Below are 17,842 nucleotides of genomic sequence, written 5' to 3'. Positions count from 1 at the left end.
GCGGGGAGGCGGGAGAGGCGGAGGCGGCGCGGGCGGAGGCGAGAGCGCGCCGGGGTGCGGGCGCCGCGCTGCCATCCTCGCGGACGAGCTCCTCTGCGCGGGCATGGGGTCGCCCGGCTGCCGCTGACCCCTGTCCTCGCCCTGCTCCCCCAGACCGGCGCGGCGCCCCGGGCACCCAGGTAGCGGTGGGGCCGGGCCGAGGGCGCGGGGAGTTGCACCGTCCTCAGGACGCACAAGTTTTTGTGGTTGTTTTTTTTTGTTTTTTTTTTCCCCCGTTGTCTGGGACTTGTTGGTGGATTTGCGAGCACTTGCAGGCATCTGTGGGTTCTTTTACTGCGGGCATTTTTTGGGGGGTGGGGTGGGTGCATGTGAGGTTAAAAAACAGAAAGAAAACATTCTCGACGCCGGTGACCGGCGTCGAGGGCGACCCGGTCTGCACCGGACCCGCATCCCCCGAGCTGGGAACTGTTGCAGCAGCTGCAGGAAATAGGTGGTGGTGTTTTTTGGGGGGGGGGCGGTTGCGGGGGTGTCCTACGCGAGTCCGCTCGAGGAAACCGTCTTTCTCAAAACGTAGCGGTCGCCGGAGCTGCGGGGCCGGGGGAGTCGTGCGGGTGCGGGGGCCCCGGGGGGAGGGCTCCGAAAAACGGAAGGACGCCCGGGGCGCGGGAGGAACGGAGCGGGGAGCAGCCCCGGGGGATGCGGGCCCCCGACGCGCGGCCTGCGCCCCGGGGACGCGCGCTCGGGGTCCGCCGAGAACTTGGCCCGGTCGTGGGCCGCGCGCGTCCCGTGCGCAGGACGCGAAGTTACCTGGACTCCTCGCCCGCGTGGTCCCACCCACCTGCCCGTCCCCCGGGGGCGCCGGGGGGGGGGCGGTCTCTCCAGGACGGAGATGAAAGTAGGTGGGAGGTGGGGATCCCCAGCGTTTCTTTCGGGGACCCGCCTCCTGGTCTCACGCGCCGTCTTCTCTCTGAATCCTCAGGAGCTGACCGCAGAGGAGCCGGATCCGCGCCCCTGGCTGGACGGACGCGCTTTGGCGACAGGGTGCCTGACCCGGGGTCAGGTGAGTGGGAGCCTGTGGCGAAAGCTGCGGCCCTGGGAGCGTGTGTCCCGCGCATCCACGGAGCTGGGGAGGGGAGAGAAGGGAAACTGCGAGGCCCGGGCTCCAGAACCTGGCGCTGCCTCGGGGAGGGCCTTAGGGAGCCGGTGACACCCAGGGGCAAGTGTGCCCAGCTCCTTGGGCCCCGCGCAGAGTGGGAGCCGCGGGAAGGTTTAGGAGACGAGAGGGCAAGGCCATGAAGTGGGCAGCGGGAGGGGTGCCCGCCGGTGGCCTGAGAACCCAGCCTCCCCCGGCAGCCAGCCGATGACTTAAATTCTGAAGGATGCAGTGGGTTTCGCCTGCCAAGATGGGGAAGCAGAAGCGAACTTCTCTCCCTCTCTCTCTAAAATAGTCACTTTCTTTTTTCTCGCTGTGAGCATGCGGTTCATCAGGGCAGGTTGTACGGCGAGAAATGAACGTGGCTGCTGCCAAATGGAAAGAGTTAGACTTTAAAAAGGGAAGTTCTTGGAGCAGAAGGTACGGCATCCAGCCCTTGACTCGAGCCGTCCATCTGGATGCCCTGGGATCGGATGGGTCCCTGTCCTTAGGGGCCCTTGTGGGCTGTGAGCTGAGGGCGACGTTTATCTGTAAACACAAGCAGCTCCTGTTTTTCCCCCCGAAATGGTCAGACTGCATTTCAAGGAAGGAAGGTTTTAGTGGGGGCACGTCGGTCCCCGTTGCTGCAGATCCAGCCGTCCAAAGTTTTTTCGTCTGCAATGGTCGGGAGCGGGGTAAACAAGAGGGTAACGGGGGAGGGGGCCGGGTCTTAGTAACTTCTTTAACATTCTAAATATTTAGCTGTTCCCTGGGCTACAATCTTTGGGCTTTTCTAATTAGAAAAGAAAAGCCAGACACTTCATTATAGTAGCCTAGTGCTCTTGTTTCCTGTTGATAAGATCCTGGGGAGTGCGGGCGGGTTGGGAAGCATTAGGATGTGTGAGGTCTAGTTCCTTCTGGGGGCTCTGGGGACTCGTGTGGCTGCGTGGGCACTCAGAAGGCCAAGGGCCGGGTTCAGCTCCCCTCTCCTGAGCGAGCTACAGGCCAGGAAAAACCGGCCCAAGAGTCTTCTCCCACTGGTTGCTGACAGTAATGCCGACACATTAAGTACTGGGGAGCCGGGGCCAGGCCATCTTACAGGAACCCCCGGGGTCAGGCGCAGGTGGAGAAACAGGTGCGGAGGGTGAAATCACGTGCCCAGTGGCTCACACAGGGTGGAGGCTGGGGCTGTCCTGTGCCCACAAATGCACCGAAGTTGGGGGATGGTGAGAGAGAAGCAAGGAAATACGATAAACTCACTGCTGTTGATGAAATAAGTCTTGCTTGTGTCCCGCCAATGGGGAGTGAACCCTACTCCCCCTGATGTAAGAAGGGGCTGATGGGGCCGCAGATGCAGGGGTAACAGAGGGTGGATAATTGGGGAGGGCCTGGGCGCTTTGGAAGGCTGCACGCTGAAAGCCTGAATGTGGGGAACAGAAGCCAAACCATGAGGAGTCTTGCCCGAGTTCAGCCTCAGATGCACTTCCTATCCCATCCTGGTGATCTCCATCGGGAGTGGGGAGGGTCCAGCTGTGTACGGCCCCCAAAATCATCTGGTCTGGCCCTGCCAAGGGACCGCAGGCGGGACTCGAAATTCAGTAAATCTAGGAGCTTTTTTCATAGCTAATTTTTAAGTTGATAATTTTGTGTGGCCCACAAATGGTGTTATAAATATCCAGGTGGTCCTCGGCAGAAAAAAGGTCCCCCGCCACCCCAGTCTCCATCAAGGCCTCTGAGCAGGTTAAAGGGATCAGGCATTTCCCCACCTGAACAACTTGGAAGCTGAGGTCCCAGTGAGTCTGAGCTGTGAAATGTGGAAACCTCGCCTCAAACGTTTCGGTTCGTTTTGTGGCCAGTTGGGCAGAACCTTTTGCTCTTTCCTTTCTCCTGCGTGTGTGTTAAAAGTACAGTCTGCTCTTTGAATTATTTAAATCAGAACAGAAGATCTATCAAGGTGGCCTTATCGGGCAGAGAAAGTTCGTCACGCTCTGAATGTATTACTCCTGGCTCCACCTGGAGCCCCGTGGAACTTGCTGGAGTCAACAAGGTGTCTCCCATTCCGACCAAGTGGGCCCCTCTGGCGGGGGTGGGCCCTTCTGAGGAGACCGGGTGGTTGCTTAGCGAAGTAGATGAGCTCAACAGGACACATCTGTTGCCTTTTTCCCTCAAAATATTTCAGCTGAGGAAGACCTGGGTATTAAAGTGGGAGACAGACGAAGGAAGCTTCTAATCCGCTGGTGTATAACCAGCTGAGTTCCAGAGAAAAAAAATCTCATGGCTCTTTGCTCCTGTATAATGAGCTCATGGAAACTGATTTCTTTACAGGCAGTTCTTAAGAAACAAACCAAAGTGAAACAACAAACACCTAACACAAAAGCAGGCCTGGAGCTAGGTTTCTAGGTCAGGCTGTCCTTGGGCCCATCCCGTTAGGGGATCGACACTAGGCCAGCGTCCCATCTTGGGTGCTGCAGGTTTGCTCTTTTAAAATGAAACATAACTGCATCGCAGGCTGGGTAGTAACTGGGAGCGCATGCCATTTTTTTAGTTCGCGTTTGCTGTTTCAAGTTTTCGCACAGCTCTTTCGATGAAGGCGGCGAAGGCCCGACGTCAGCGACATGACTGACGTCATTTCTGTTACTCCTGCCAGTTGTCACAGTGCCGGTGGTTCTGAGGGTAGCGAGGCTGAGCTGAGAAAACCCTGAACGCGGCGCCTGTTGGGCCGCGGCTCAGAGCGAACCAGGCGCCGGCCGTCCAGGCTCCTGCCTGAGCTGGACGTAGTGTGAGCCGTTGGCTGAGGTAACTGTTCGAGAAGCTCTAACACCCGTTCAAGCGCTTACAGCGCAGACGGTTATTCCTTCATTTCTCCTCTGGTCTCTCGGTGGCAGGGTGTGTTTTAAAAGCTGGGGATCCAGCATGAAAGCCCGTTCCCCAGGGGCTTTGCTCCCTCTGGGGGAGCACCCAGTATGAATAAGCCAGTCTTATAGGATAACCGGTAGCGAGCGCTGTGGGGAGGGCAAAGCAGCGTCAGGGGCTCGGGGGTAAGCGTGGGTGCCGAGGGGGAGAAGCCCGATCCCTGTGCACTGTCGGTGGGCAGCAGTGAGCGGGCCTCTCGGAAAGGCAGCGTGGAATTAGCGGGTGACCAGCAGTGTACCCCTAGGTGTGTTCCTGAGAGAATGGGAGGCGGGGACTTGAGCAGGGACTTGTACCCCCAGATTCACAGCGGCGGCGCTCACGATAGCAGGACCGAAACAACCCAGTGCGCCCGGCGGGTGAATGGGTGAGCTCAGTGTGGCCTAGACACGCGGTGGACCGTCGCTTGGCCTTGAAAAGGAGCCGCATGGGTGCATCTGGAGGACACTGGGCCAAAGACAATCAGGACAAGTATTTATAATCGCAATTACGTGAGGTACCTAGAGCACTGGAATCCGTAGAGACAGTAAAATAGTGTTTGCTGGGTGGTGGGGGGAACGGGGACTTTGTTTGATGGGTATAGAGTTTCACTTTGGGAAGCGGAAACCGTTCTGGAGATGGATGCGTTGTCCAATAGTGAGTGTCCCTGATGCCACTGAGCTGTACGCTTGAAAGTGGTTAAAATGGTCAGTTTTATTTTATGTGTGTGTGTTACCACTAAACAAACAATAACAGCAGGGCAGGGGCTGGCGGAGTGCTCGGTGGGGCTGGGCGCCAGGGAAGGCTCTTTAACATGGTGCGTTTCAGCTCTGCCCGGTTGGGCTCAGTGGTTAGGGCATCGGCCTGAGGACTGAAGGGTCCCAGGCTGAGCTCCGGCCGAGGGCGTGTACCTGGGTTGCAGGGTCAATCCCCAGCCCTGGTCGGGGTGCGTTCGGGGGGCAGCCAATCGATGTGTCTCTCTCACATCCATGTTTCTCTCTCCCCCTCCGCTCTTTGAAAAATCAGTGGAAAAAACATCCTCAGGTGAGGATTAGCCATATACATATATGTTTAGTACATTTGAGCAGAGAGCTGAGGGAGCGAGTGGTTGGCCATGTAGCTACCTGGGCAAAAGGACCTTCCGAAGGGCTGGGCAGCAAGTACAAAGGGCCCGAGATGGGAGCACATGTGCCTCACTGGGGAAGGTCAGGGGGTCAGGGTGACTCGGGCCGAGGGCGAGTGTTAGGTGTTCACACGGGGGAGGGAGTCAAGGTCAGGTGGTGTAGGGGAGCAGTGGTTTATGCCTCAGGATTTCTAAAGGCTCACGATTCTCAGTGTGGTTCCCGACATCACCGCCCGACACCGTCCTCTCTGAAGAGACGGGTGAGGGTGTCAGGGTCACGTTCCAGGTCAGAACTCGATGGAGGGTGAAACTCATTTCTGGACGGTCTGGTTAAACACACGGCTTACCTGGGATTGTCATTCGCTGCAGGGGGAAAGGAGTCCTCTTTGATGAAGGGCGAACCTACAGGGGGTTTGGACAACACCTTCTAGGGACCTGATGATATTCCCATGGGTCTGTCTTCAAGGCAAACTCCTGCGCCCGGCCAGTCTGACCTTGAGGGGGGAGCCGCGCGAGGAGGACTCCGACTGGGCCGTAGCGTTACCCTTGAGGGGCGTGAGGCTCCAGATAAGCGGTCCTGCCCCGGAACTGAAGCCATCCCTTCACCTGTGCGCACTTATAACAAACACGCGTTTTGTTACTTAGTGTGTAAAATGTACATACTCAGTTACAGTGAAACGTCAGGAAGTAAAGATCAGCAACAAAGTAAAACCGGTCACCCCCAGCCCCACCACCCGAGGCGGGGGTCAGACTTTCTCCGTGTTCACATACACAGAAGTTACGCGTGTATTTATGTGTCATGAAGAGAGACTCCGACAGTGCTTCCTGTTCGGGACCTTGCCTTTGACTCTGTATCTGGAGCATTTTTCTTGTTAGTAGGTCGACATCTGTGTCTTCATTTTTCCAAAGGTGGCTCTACCTTTGATGGGATTTCACTTGCGTGATGACATGCGTGGAACCACTAGGGTACAGTGAGCGTGTCATTCAGGTGCCGTCACCGTCACCGAGTCCAGGCTTCCTCTTTCAGTTTACGCTGTTCTGTTTTGTTTTTTTTAAATAAGTGCACGATAGAGCACCATTCAAGTGTTAGCTATCTTATTACGGGGATAAAGCCTCGTAATCATTCCTTTAAATATAGAATTTCTCATTTGTTCTTCAAAGTAACCCAATGCCGTGAGGTAGGTAGGGCCAGGTGCACTTTTCTGTCTGCATTTAAAAGAAAAACTTGACGCCCTGGCTGGTGCGGCTCAGCTGGTGGAGCATCTCCCCGGTCCCCCGAGAGGCCGCCGGTCCCCTTCCCTGCCAGGGCGCGTGCCCAGGCTGCGGGTCAGTCACAGCCGGGGGCCTGCAGGACGCAGCTGATGGGTGGTTCTCATTGATGTTTCTCTCTCTCTCCCTCTCTTTTCCTCTGTATCTCTAAAATTTAATAACATATATATTTTTAAGTTTTTTTTTTAAAAAAACCTCTACTATAGAACATTTGGAACATCTGTGATACGGGATCCTAGTATATATAACGAAGCCCCTCTACCGACCCCTGCCCCCCACGGCCAGCAGCTCATGACCCGCCTTGTTTCACCTGCGCCCACCGCCCTCCCCCCCGGGAGCCTTCGAAGCAAACCCCCGACACGCCGGTTCATCTGTACCGTAGTGCGCACCTGCGGTCCTGGGTGCTTTTCTAAAATACACAGTCGCGGAACTGTTACATCAAGAAAAAGCAGAACTTCAGTGGGAAAGGACTCAAGTCTGTGCTCTCACTTCCTCGCTACATGTATTTAAAAACACACCTAACATGTATACGTATGTAACAGTTCGACTTAGGGCTCAAATAAGGCTGATACGTTACAGATGATTGGCGAGCCTTTTAATGACTGTTTCCTATTCCACCTCTTTTTTTCCATGCTGCTTTCTTTCTTTTTTTTTTTTTGGTTCTTGTTGAAGGAATGCGGTGATGTATTTTCCCAGGGCTTGGACCTTGCTGACTGCACCAGTGTGGTGTCGGTGAACGTGCTCCTTTGTCCCCGTATGTAGCATAATTCGGTCGTCAGATGTAGAGGCAGAGGCTCTTCCTTCGGCCAGGTCTGTCCTGTGGACGTCCCTCGGGGGAGCGTGTGACACCTGCGACGTCTGGGTGTGTCATCTTGTGATACGAGCAACCATAGGTGCTCATCGCCTCAGCCCGCTAGTTCCCTCGTGGTTACAAAACTCCTAATTCTATTTTCCCTTCTTCATTTCTTGTCTGGAATATTATATAAGAAGAAACTTTCTCCACTTAGGTTTTGGTTCAGTGGGATGTAGTTCATACGAGAAAGACAGGATTCGTACTTGAATCTCTCTCTCTCTGTATTTTACTAGTTTTCAAAAATAAGGAGTTGATTCTCTAGCATGATCCCTGGAAAGGGTTCTCAACTGGGGGATATTAGACAACATTTGGGGACACTTGGTTGTCACATCTGGAGACGGTGGTAATGGCATCCAGTGGTTAGAGGCCAGGTCAGCTGCTAAATAGCCTGCAATTCACTGCATTCCCCCCCCTCCCCCGAATAAATACCATCAGGGCCATTGTTGAGAAACCCTCCAAGATGACCAGCGGGTATGTTTTATTGTTAGTATCATTGTGGACTCATGGATTTAAACGTATTTTATATGTTTCTCTTTGTGTAATTTTCCCTATTAATGTTCAAAGTGTCCATCTTTGCTCAAAGAGAGAGGCTATTTAAGTGGGTTCAAAAGACACACCCTAGTTGTCTTCAGTAGCTTTCTCGCTTTTGGTTTGACAAAATGTTCCGGGTTCATCTGTCTTTCTTGTTCCCAGACCCGTAACCAGCCTTTTCTCCAGGGCCCCCCAGTTCTTTTGCGAGGGAACTGTTAGTTAGCGACCTCCGCTCAGGGCCGGACAGGTATTCTTGTCATTGTCATAGAGGTCAGAAAACAGAAATTAAAGGGAAGAAAACTTACAACCTGAACATTTTTAATGAAAGCTTTTCCAAAAGGCAGTCAACACATCCTTGCCTTTTTAAAAGGATTTCCAAACGTGCGCTTCAGCTGTTCAGTTTGGTTGCAGTCTTAGCGCTAGTTCGCTGGGGCTAAGGCACCGAGCTCGGCCCCGGCCAGCGGGAAGGTACCCCTTGCTCTACACCCGGGGTTTTCAAGCTGCGTGGCAACCCTCTGGGGGCCTGTGACAGCAGTTAAGTGGCCCTTGGTCTGTGGATTTTTTCAATGAGGTAGACTAGAATAGAAAATATCAAAGTATAGTGCTCGGGTACTTAAAAAGAACTGTGTACGTTGCAACAAGCGTCCTCGCACCGTCTCTCCCAGTGCCTCGCGTGCGCACAGGGAGCGGGGGGTTGTCAGTTTCTGGCGGTGGGTCGCAGTCCAGAGTTCAAGAAGCAGTGTCCTACGTCTTGGTCACTCCATCCCCGGTCAGCAGACCAGCATCCTGGGCTTCAGCTGCGTCAGAGCCTGCGTTTTCAGCAAGGCCCCGGGGGACTCGCGCCCTGTGGGAGTGTGAGGCCTGCGGCGGGGAGGTGCTGGCCCTGGGCCTTTTCGCGGCTCCTTTACTGCCACGATTACTTCGTGTTTTTGCGGCCGGCCCTCACCTGTGGAAACTGACCTTTGCGCTTCCCCTGGCTGCACCCTCATTTGCAGCTCAGCGGAAAGGGAGGTTCAGTCCCGCGCCTGGGCCTGGGGCCGGCAGGTCTCTCTGCGGCGCTGACCTCTGGGGACGTTGGTCTTGGCTGTTCAGATAGAGGCAGAAAGCTCCACGTGGGGACTCCGTGGGGTGGCGAAGTCACAGAAATAGACCCGCTGCTGGGCGCTTTGAGGAAGTTATGTTTTATGATGTTTAATGACCCATCGAGTCAGCAGAACGTCTGGACTATCTTGTTCCACTTCACAAAGCGATGAACGTAAGAAAAAAAATATCGCGAGTGGCCAAGTTCCTCCTCTGCGTTTATTTGCATTTCGGGAGGAGCTTTATCTGGGAAGTGATTTTTGTTTTTGCAAAAACAGCGTAAAAGCATCCCGCGCGCACGTTTCTGAGCAGAAAAGGCTGACATACCCCGAGACTCGGGGACGTTCACTTAGGCACCCCGGCCCTGCGCCCTGTGTGCGCCCGCGCCCTGCCTCCGCCTTTCCGCCTGCTGCGCCCTTCCCCGCCCCCTCCGCCCACCTTGCCAAATCCTTACCTCCCCAGCCCAAAGGCTTCCTCTTCTGTGCAGCCTCTCCTGGTACTTGAAAATCTTTTGTCATTTGAAACTTTGTGTCCCTTTGTATCTATTTTCCTCATGGGCCTTTTCAATTTTTAACCTGCAAGGTGCCTGGCACGTTGTAAATTCTCCCAGAATGTTTTGGACTGAAGTTATTTATCTGCATGTTTCATCTGCCTTCAAAGGCTGTAGGCTCCTTCTCCGAATAATCTAATCTTTTGTATCCTCCTGATTAAATATTTATTGAATTGGCGTATTTCTTTGAAACACCCCTTCTGCTGTGGACAGCGAAGTGGGGACCGTGTAGAAATGTACGAAACGGTCCCTTTTGATAGCTTTTGAGATGTTGCTCTTGGGGGGGTGTTGGGCTTGGGAGATTGTTGAGTGTTAACGAAGGGGAGTGGAGGTAAGAACTGGGTAGTGAAACAAAGTTGCGCTCGGCTGTCATTGTGTCACCCGGCCTGACCGCAGAGGGGGGGCTCCCGAGCAGAGCGTTGTCTGCCTCTTGGGTGCAGGCGAAACCTGTGACATCTGTGCCCTCTCCTGTAGAGTAGGTGCGAGAACACCGGCTCGGGGTCCCTGCCGCCGCGTTGGAGGCTAACCAGTGCTCGCAGAGGTCTCGGAGATGAAAACCAAGCAAACCTATGTCCTAGGACAGTGGTTCTCACCAGTGGGGTGATTTTGCCCCCCAGGGGGGACATCTGGCCAAGTCTGGAGATGTTTTGTAGTCACAGCTGAGGGGAGAGGGTGGTGTCCGGTGGGTAGAGGCCAGGGGTGCTGCTGGACCTCCTGCCACACAGGACGTGTCCCCACAACAAGGAACGATGTGCCCCCAAATGTTACCCACCCTGAGGTTGAGACTCCCTGCCCTAGAGTGATTTCCCTGGACCTAGTGAGACTTTTCTCTCAGGACATTAACCTAACTGCTTTGCTGGTTTCTTTGTCGTATTTTGTTTGGCTTTTGTGGTTCAGGCTGTGGGCAGAGGGGCATCTCCTCAGGCTGGGGCCGACTCGAACTTTTTAACAAACACCCTCCCTGCCTCCCGGCCCTGGGCACTGGCCTTGCTTTCTGAAGCCCTGCGGTCGAACTCCGGCCACTAATTGGCTGTGTGTACTCCAAGAAATCACTCGGAGTTTTGTGTCTTGTTTTTTTGCTTTTTCTACCTATAAAATGAGGAACTTGGCTAAGTGACTCTACCCACGAAATGTCACGTTTCTGACCACCAGCCCCGAGCTCTGGGCTGGTGGCTCTTCCATGGGCCTTGAGGAGCACGGGACACAGGAGCACATGGCCGCACTGACAGCTTTTCTGAGAAATAATGTGTAGATAATGCACCTGCGGACATGCTTGTGACAAGGCCGGTGGGTTTTATCTTTTTGTGTGTTGGTCTCTGTGTCTGTAACGAGCAACAGTTGAGCCAGAGACAGGCTCTGAAGCGTGTTCTGTCCCTGCCTGTTCTGAGGTTGTCCCGGAGGCCCTGCTGAGCACGGAGACTTCTGCTCTGGTGACGTCCTTTGGGACTGGCTGAAAACGAAAGCAGAAAGTGACTTTCTAGGCTCCGAGGGAAGTGCTTTTTGCAGTAGAATAAATTATCTCCGGGTGGGACAGGCTGCGATTCTGAGGACAGTCTGATTGGCCGCTAAAGGGGCAAGAAGGCTCGTGGGGACCGTGGGGGCCGGCCGGGCGTCCACCTCGGAAGGGAGCTGCGCATGCTCCTTTCACAGTAAAGATGAGTCTTTGCGCAAAAGAAGTTCAGAGTTAACCGTGTGAGTGCCCGGTGACGGCAGCGGCCACCGAGGGAGCCTCTCCCCTTGGGAGGGTCCCCGAGGAGGCAGTGGGCTTTCTCTCCGGCTCTCCAGCCGTGTTACCATATATGTATCTGGCCGGGGCATCCTGGGGAGGCTGGTGCTCCTCCGGAGGGAGTGGCCTTGGCCCCCGGCCAGGAGATCGATCCAGTGCCAGCGGCCCTTCCTTTTCCTGGGCACACTCTGGCTTTCCCTCCGCGAGGCCTTGCGGTCAGCCTGGGCCGCCCGGGGCTTGCGGAGGGGGGGCTGCCTGACCTCAGAGCCAAGCGGTGCCGTTTGTGTTGGTGACGGCTGTGGCCCCTGAGGCCTTGCCTGGTTGCTGGGGACCGGCCGCCTGTGGCTTCTCGGCTCTCCAGCCGCTTTTAAGTCTCCGAGCATAAGCCCTTCTCTCGGCTGCCTCACTTTAAAGGAAGCCTTTTGATTTTACTCTTTTAACAATCACTTGTAAAGCAAGCAGCAAGAAAGCCAGCGCTAAAAGACTTTGGCAGAGGCCCTTTGTTTTGGTAGGAGATGGAGGTGGGAGGCCGGCGGGTCTCCACTGGCTGCGTCTTTCAGCAGGAGAATGACCCCCCACCCCCGGTGCTCCGGGCCCAGGGACAAGGCTGGCTGACGCGGGGAACGTGGTCGTCCCTTCACCGGCAATGCTTCGGGTTTTACTGGGAACAGCGAGAGCAGGCTCCGCCGGAGTTGCCCGACCTGGTCTCCACGCGCCGAGCGTGTGGGCTCGCTGGCCCTCAGGCTGATCTCGGAGCTGGGAGGGGTTTAGTAGGAGTCGTTCACGGGCGTAGAAAATACAGCAGATCCGAGCAACAGCAGACAGGGGCGTTCCTGCGTCTGCTTCCTATTTGCCAAGGAAGCCCCTTATTTTCTTTCTCCTTTAATCCCCGGCACAGTTTCGCGAGGCCGGCCCTCATGATCCCCATCTGCAGGTGAGGAAACCGAGGCCCAGAAAGAGCAAGTGTCTCGGTCGAGGTTCCAAACGTCCCGTCGCACTTGGGAGAAAGGCAGACCCCCCCCCCCCCCCCCCGTGAAGTGCCCCAGGCCCCCGGCTTCTCTCGCCTCGGACCTGACCCCGCTCGCCCTTCCTCTCCCATTAGTCTCCGGCCCAGGCCGCTGTGTTTCCTGAACTCGCCGCTCCCTCTGCCAGCCGCAGGGCCCTTGTACCAGCAGGTGCTCGGCCCCAGTGCTCTCCCGCCTGACTCCTTTTTGCACGACTGCCTCGGTCTCAGCTTTCAGGTCTCAGCTTGGACGTCTCGACCTCTCTGACCAGCCCGAGTTGAGTTGTCACCAAGCACGTCACCCAGTCCTGACTCCCTTCATGGTGTTTCTCGCTGTCTGGCACGTCTGGCCTGTTCCGTCTGTGTGTTTACTGTCTCTCTGCCGTCACTGGAACACAGGTGCCCTGAGAACCTTGACCGTCTTCTGTTGACTGACATCCCCCCACCTGGAGTAGGGGGTGCACATAGTAGGTGCTCAATAAACGTGTTGACTAAAGAGGAGGGTTTAGGGTTCAAATCAAGGGGTCCTCTTGAAGGCCCCGGCTGTTCAGTCATATGTCTTGCGTTTTAATTCTGTTCTTTCCAGTTTCTCATATTTATAAGTGTGAGACCTAAGTGCACAGCCAGGGCCAGTGCTGATCTTAAAGGAAAGTCACAGCAGCCTTTTCCAAACCTTTGGGTCTCGGGAGCTCTTTCCATGCTTACCCGTCATTGAGGGCCCCAGAGAACTTCTCTTGATGTGAGTCATAACGACCTGTGCTTGTCGTATGAGAAATTAACACTGAGAAAATAAACAAAACATTTTTAAAAAGTCACAAATTAACACAGTGACATTTTTTTATGAACAACATATATTTAGTTTATCTTCATTGTTAAAAGCATTATGTATGTCCCCCCTTTTTTCCCATTGACCCCCCTCCATCCCCTGCCTGCCCCAGGCCTTCATCACACAGTCATCGGTGTCCATGGGTTAGGCACATACACGTATGAGATAACTATGTTTTACATTTTTGCAAATTACGTTCACATCTGGCTTAATAGAATGTAGCGGAGCCATGTGTCACGTATCTGCTGCTGCCTTCGGTCTCTCGTGACATCGTTTCTTGTGGCCCCCGGAAAGCTCCATTGCCCGCGTGTGCGAGGCCAAGTGAGGCCAGGGGTGCCTCGGTGTCCCTGTGAGAGGAGCTTTGACTTGGTCGATCCTCTGAAAGGGGCACCAGGGAGGGCCCCTGGCTTCCAGGAAGGGAGGGAGGTCGTTGGAAAGGTGGTGTGGCGGGGGGGGGGCATTTGGGAGAGCGAGGAGTCGGAGGCCTAGATGGCAGAATGCAGTCGGGATCCCCGAGTCTGGGTGCCATGTCGGACCTTTCTGTTCAGAGATATCTGCATGGGGTTTCGTTTATGCCGTTTTTACAAAACAATTGCTCCCGGCTACGGCTCCCCCTGAATTGCAGAGGAACAGCGAGCGCTGGGAGCCGGGGCTGCTTCTCGGGATCCTTTCCCAGACGAGCAGGGTTGCACCAAGCAGCCAGGAGCTCTGCTCCGGGAGGACGACCGTTAAAAGGTAGAGAGCGTGGGCTCCTCGCTGCGTCTGAGAATAGCAGCCTCCAGCACAGGTTCCTTCAGAGCTTCAGCTCGGCAGCCCTTGCTCCGTTCCCCTTGTAGCTTCTGGCCTCAGGTGAATTTGTCCCGTCATAGAAATGGGTGGTCTCGAGCCTGTGGCTCTCAGGCTCTAACAACGGGCGTTGAAGGCAGCCAGGCAGAAGCTGTTGAACGTTGATGACTCCAGCCGCTTGGTGTGGCTCGGGGGTCGAGCGTCGGCCCACGAACCAGGAGGTCGCAGTTCAATTCCCGGTCAGGGCCCAGGCCCAGGCGGGGGAATCGGATGGGGGCAGCCAGTCAACGTTTCTCTCCCTCATCCTTTCTCTCTCTCTGAAAATTAATAAAAACATTTTTAAAAATTATTTTTAAAAAAGTAGATGAGTCAAGTTAGTCTCCTGAACTGTTTAAGGAAGGTAAATGGTTACTGATCCAGGCCTCCTGGGTATTTTGCGTGTCTTGGATGATGTATGTAAAATGGTCAAAGGTAAGGTAACTGGGCGCTGAAACCAGCGGGGGCTCGGACAGCACCCAAGTGGTGCACAGGGGCGGGTGGGGCTGGGCCCTTGGTTTCTGACACCAGTGCTCGGCGGGGCCTAATTTAAGGGCAGCGTTGGTACCCCTCCCCCATTACTGAAAGTCAGACTCTAGCACCCCAGAGCCAGGTGACTTCATTTTAGTTTATTTTTTAAATATATTTTTTATTGATTTCAGAGAGAGGAAGGGAGAGAGGGGGCGAGAGAGAGACAGAAACATCAATGATGAGAGTCACTGATCGGCTGCCTCCTGCCCCCCCTGCTGGGGATCGAGCCTGAAACCCGGGCATGTGCCCTGACTGGGAATCGAACCTCGATCTCCTGGATCCTAGGTCGATGCTCAGCCGCTGAGCCACGCCAGCCGGGCCAGGTGGCTTCCTTTTAATGAAACAGAGGGGGCTTGGCTCCTGCGAGTCAGTAAAAACCTGCCCGCCTGTGGTTTCAGGCCCATCAGTGGGCACAGCGTCGAGTCAGACCTCTAATCTCCCCGGTGGCCGCCCGCCCTGGGGACAGGTGGAACCTGAGGTGACTTCCTGGCTGAGGAAGGCCTTCTAATTTCGTCTCCTTTCAGGAGCTGCTAACTTTTACATTCTGAATTGTGTGTAGGCGAAAGTGGAGATTATTATTTTTTTTTTTAGAAAAATGAATATAATGCAATTAGTTAAGTGTATGCAGGAGAAATAGGTGGGGAAAATTATAAGTGAAGTTTCTGCCACAGTCAAAGCTTTTAACCAAAAAAAAGTCCAAAACTTATCTTGAGCCGCTTGAAAGGCGAACATGCTTCTTTCTCGGTGAGGCTCTGCTTCAGCCGTCTCAACCCCACAGTGGAAGATCTTCCCTTGAAGAGGTTCCCCCGCCCAGCAGGGGCCTGTTTGATGTTAGAAGGGGGAAGGGGGAGCTGGCCCTGGCTTCCAGGTCCTGTGAATCTGGGGGCCGAACAGCAGTAAGCCTGGGCCACTCATGGGCTTACAGAAGGATTTACACGTCCCTGGGGCCTTGTTTATCGGGGTGTGTCACCCACAGACTTGGCAGAGTAAGAAGCCTGCATCATGTGGAAGGATCCCAGTTACGGGCAGGGAGAGCGAAGTGTCGCTTCCATTTGCAAAGACCAACACGAGCACTTCGTAAGGCCCGATACTGTGCTGAGCACCCTGCGTGGACTGTTAGCTCACCCCTCACAGTGAGCCTGAGAGGCAGGCAGGGTTCCCCCGTTTCCTCCGCGCCCCCCCCAAGGGACTGAATGAAGGTCGGGGAGGGTGTGTGCACAGGTGGCGATGGTGAGGCAGGAAGGTGAACCCAGGTGTCCTGAGTCTGTTTCTCGCCTCATAGACTCACAGGGGGGGTGGCCGGGGGGGGGGGGGGGGGGGGGGGGGGCTACGTCTTCCCAGGGATATAAGTCAGAAATTTTGTTTCTGGATCCCAAGTTTCTCATAGAAATCGGTTGAAAGGGGCCAGCAGGCCCCTGTTCTCCACCCTTGATCCAACAGAATAAGCTTGGCTTTAATTCATTTTAGGAAAACAATCGCCTAAAAAACAGTTCGAGATCACTTGGGCGGCAGACGAGGTGACGCTGTAGTTGCATTGAACCCGAATGTGACTGCTTGTCCTGTCCTGGCCCCTGGATGGGGGGCTGGGGTGCAGCAGAGGATTGGGCCCCCTGCCCTCAGGGCAGTTCTCCGTGTGTCCGTCCCCCCCCCCCGAGTAAGAACGGGGGACATTTCCACCCCGGGGACTGCCATTGACAAGTCACGTGGGCCGGTTACTGCGCCCTGGCCTTCCTGCTTGCTGATCAGGTCCAACTTGGGCACCAGACCCTCTCTGTGCCTCGGTTTCCCCAACGAAAGGGGAGTCATGGCAGTGCCTGCTGCAAGCTGTGGTCGTGAGGGGTCAGCGAGAGATTTTGTGAAGCCCTCAGCCCAGGGTTTTTGTGGGGTTTTTTTGTTAATCTTCACCCGAGGACATTTTTTCCATTGATTTTATTTTATTATCTTTTTTAGAGAGAGAGAATTGGGGGGGGGGGGGGAGACAGACATTAATTGGTTGTCTCCCGCACAGGGGCTGGGGATTGAGCCTGCAGCCCAGGTGCATGCCCTTGACTGGGGATCAAACCCTCGACCCTTTGTGCTCAGGCCAGTGCTCTAACGATTTAGCAACACTGGCCAGGGCTGAACTGGGGTTGTCTGCGGGCTGGTGTCCAGGACCAGCACTCCTGCCAGGGTGGGAGAGGCACTTCCCGGGCCTTCCTGTGGGTCCTGGCTGCATAGTTCTTCCAGGAAGGCAACTGGGCCCCCAGAAGGCAATTCCAGGAGCGAGTGGCTCCCCTGCCTCCCAGCTCCCGTGGCGGGGAAACCGGAGGGGAGACACGGGAAGCGAGGCTCTGGGGGTCTGCGTTTACAGGAAAGTCTGGGGACAACCCGATCCGCCGCGTGTCTACACAGCAGGTGCCTGCGGGAACGGTCGGGCGTCACCCGCAGTCCACACCAGCAAGGTCTTCCCACGGAAAATGACCTCGTGTTTTCAGCGTCAGCGTAGCTTTTTATAACCGGCTCCCACTCCTCAATATTTATGGCCCTGACGAAGGCTGTTCCCAGGAGTCAGGACGAGCGTGTGTGTGTGTGTGTGTGAGATGGATTTGGGGCTGTGGAGATTTCCTGGAACTTATGAGCCATTTCTGGGACTGCCCCCAACTAGCTGTGTGCACTCCTGACCCCGGCTCCTGACTGACCGGAGCCTCAGTTCTTCTCACCTATGTTGGGGGAAGGGCTTGGGGGGCTGAGGCCCTTGCCCCCCCGCAGGTGTTTCGGGCGAGGGATGGGAAGGGAAGACTGAAGTGGCAGCCGGGAGGGGCGTCCGGTCTGGAGTTCTGAGGCCGCCGGAGCTGCGCGGGGCCTGTCCCCAGGGCTCCCTTTCTGAGGTTCACCCCGTTGCTCAGTCCCTGGCCCGGGCACCTCCAGGCCACGTTCTACACCAGCGTTCCCTTGGGCCTCACGCCCGAGGCCGACCGAGTGAGTGTTTCACAGGGCAGACGCCCAGCCCCTGCCGCTGCAGTGTTCTCGGCCGGCGTCCCCACCGTGGCATAGTCACCATTTCATATCCAGGGTCCCCTGCGGGCGGGAGCAGATCCGTCATGTTAGGACCGTGCGTTGCTGTGCCCGGAACATCCTGAGACTCGATGATATAGGGGGGAAATGTGGTGGCACATGCCCTCTCCTGGCGCACGTAATTGCCTGCCTGTCACACTCTTGTTTCTATTTGACTTGTAAGTAGGGCGCTTTGGAAAATGGAGCTAAGCAAAGCTGACGCTCGGGGACGTTTTTCCCCCTCCCCTGAACATTTCTTTCCTTCTGAAAACGTTGCCTGTTTTACTTTGTCTAGGATCTTCGAGCAAGACATGTCTGACAAAATGTCGAGTTTCCTGCATATCGGAGACATTTGTTCCCTGTACGCCGAGGGGTCGACAAATGGATTTATCAGCACCTTGGGGTAAGAGCACCTGACTTCTTCTGTGGCGGGATTTGTTTAAGGCATCGTAACATCAACTTAAAAACTGGTTT

General features: G+C 55.3%; 1 protein-coding gene across 4 annotated transcripts in view; it reads left to right on the top strand.

The window, feature by feature from the left end:
• ITPR1 (inositol 1,4,5-trisphosphate receptor type 1) overlaps positions 1-17,842 on the top strand; it is a 181,795-nt gene continuing 163,953 nt past the window's right edge. For all 4 annotated transcript variants that reach the window (XM_081159979.1, XM_081159980.1, XM_081159977.1 and 1 more), the window contains exons 1-3: positions 1-179; positions 980-1,060; positions 17,664-17,771. In XM_081159979.1, the coding sequence (XP_081016105.1) occupies positions 17,680-17,771 (92 nt within the window). In that variant the 5' untranslated portion in view covers positions 1-179; positions 980-1,060; positions 17,664-17,679. The remainder of the gene's footprint in view (positions 180-979; positions 1,061-17,663; positions 17,772-17,842) is intronic.

The sequence above is a fragment of the Miniopterus schreibersii genome (genome assembly GCF_964146895.1).
Source record: "Miniopterus schreibersii genome assembly, chromosome: 15".
Lineage (NCBI taxonomy): Eukaryota > Metazoa > Chordata > Mammalia > Chiroptera > Miniopteridae > Miniopterus > Miniopterus schreibersii.
The sequence above is the reverse complement of the archived record's forward strand: the minus strand, read 5'-3'. Positions and strand labels throughout refer to the sequence as shown.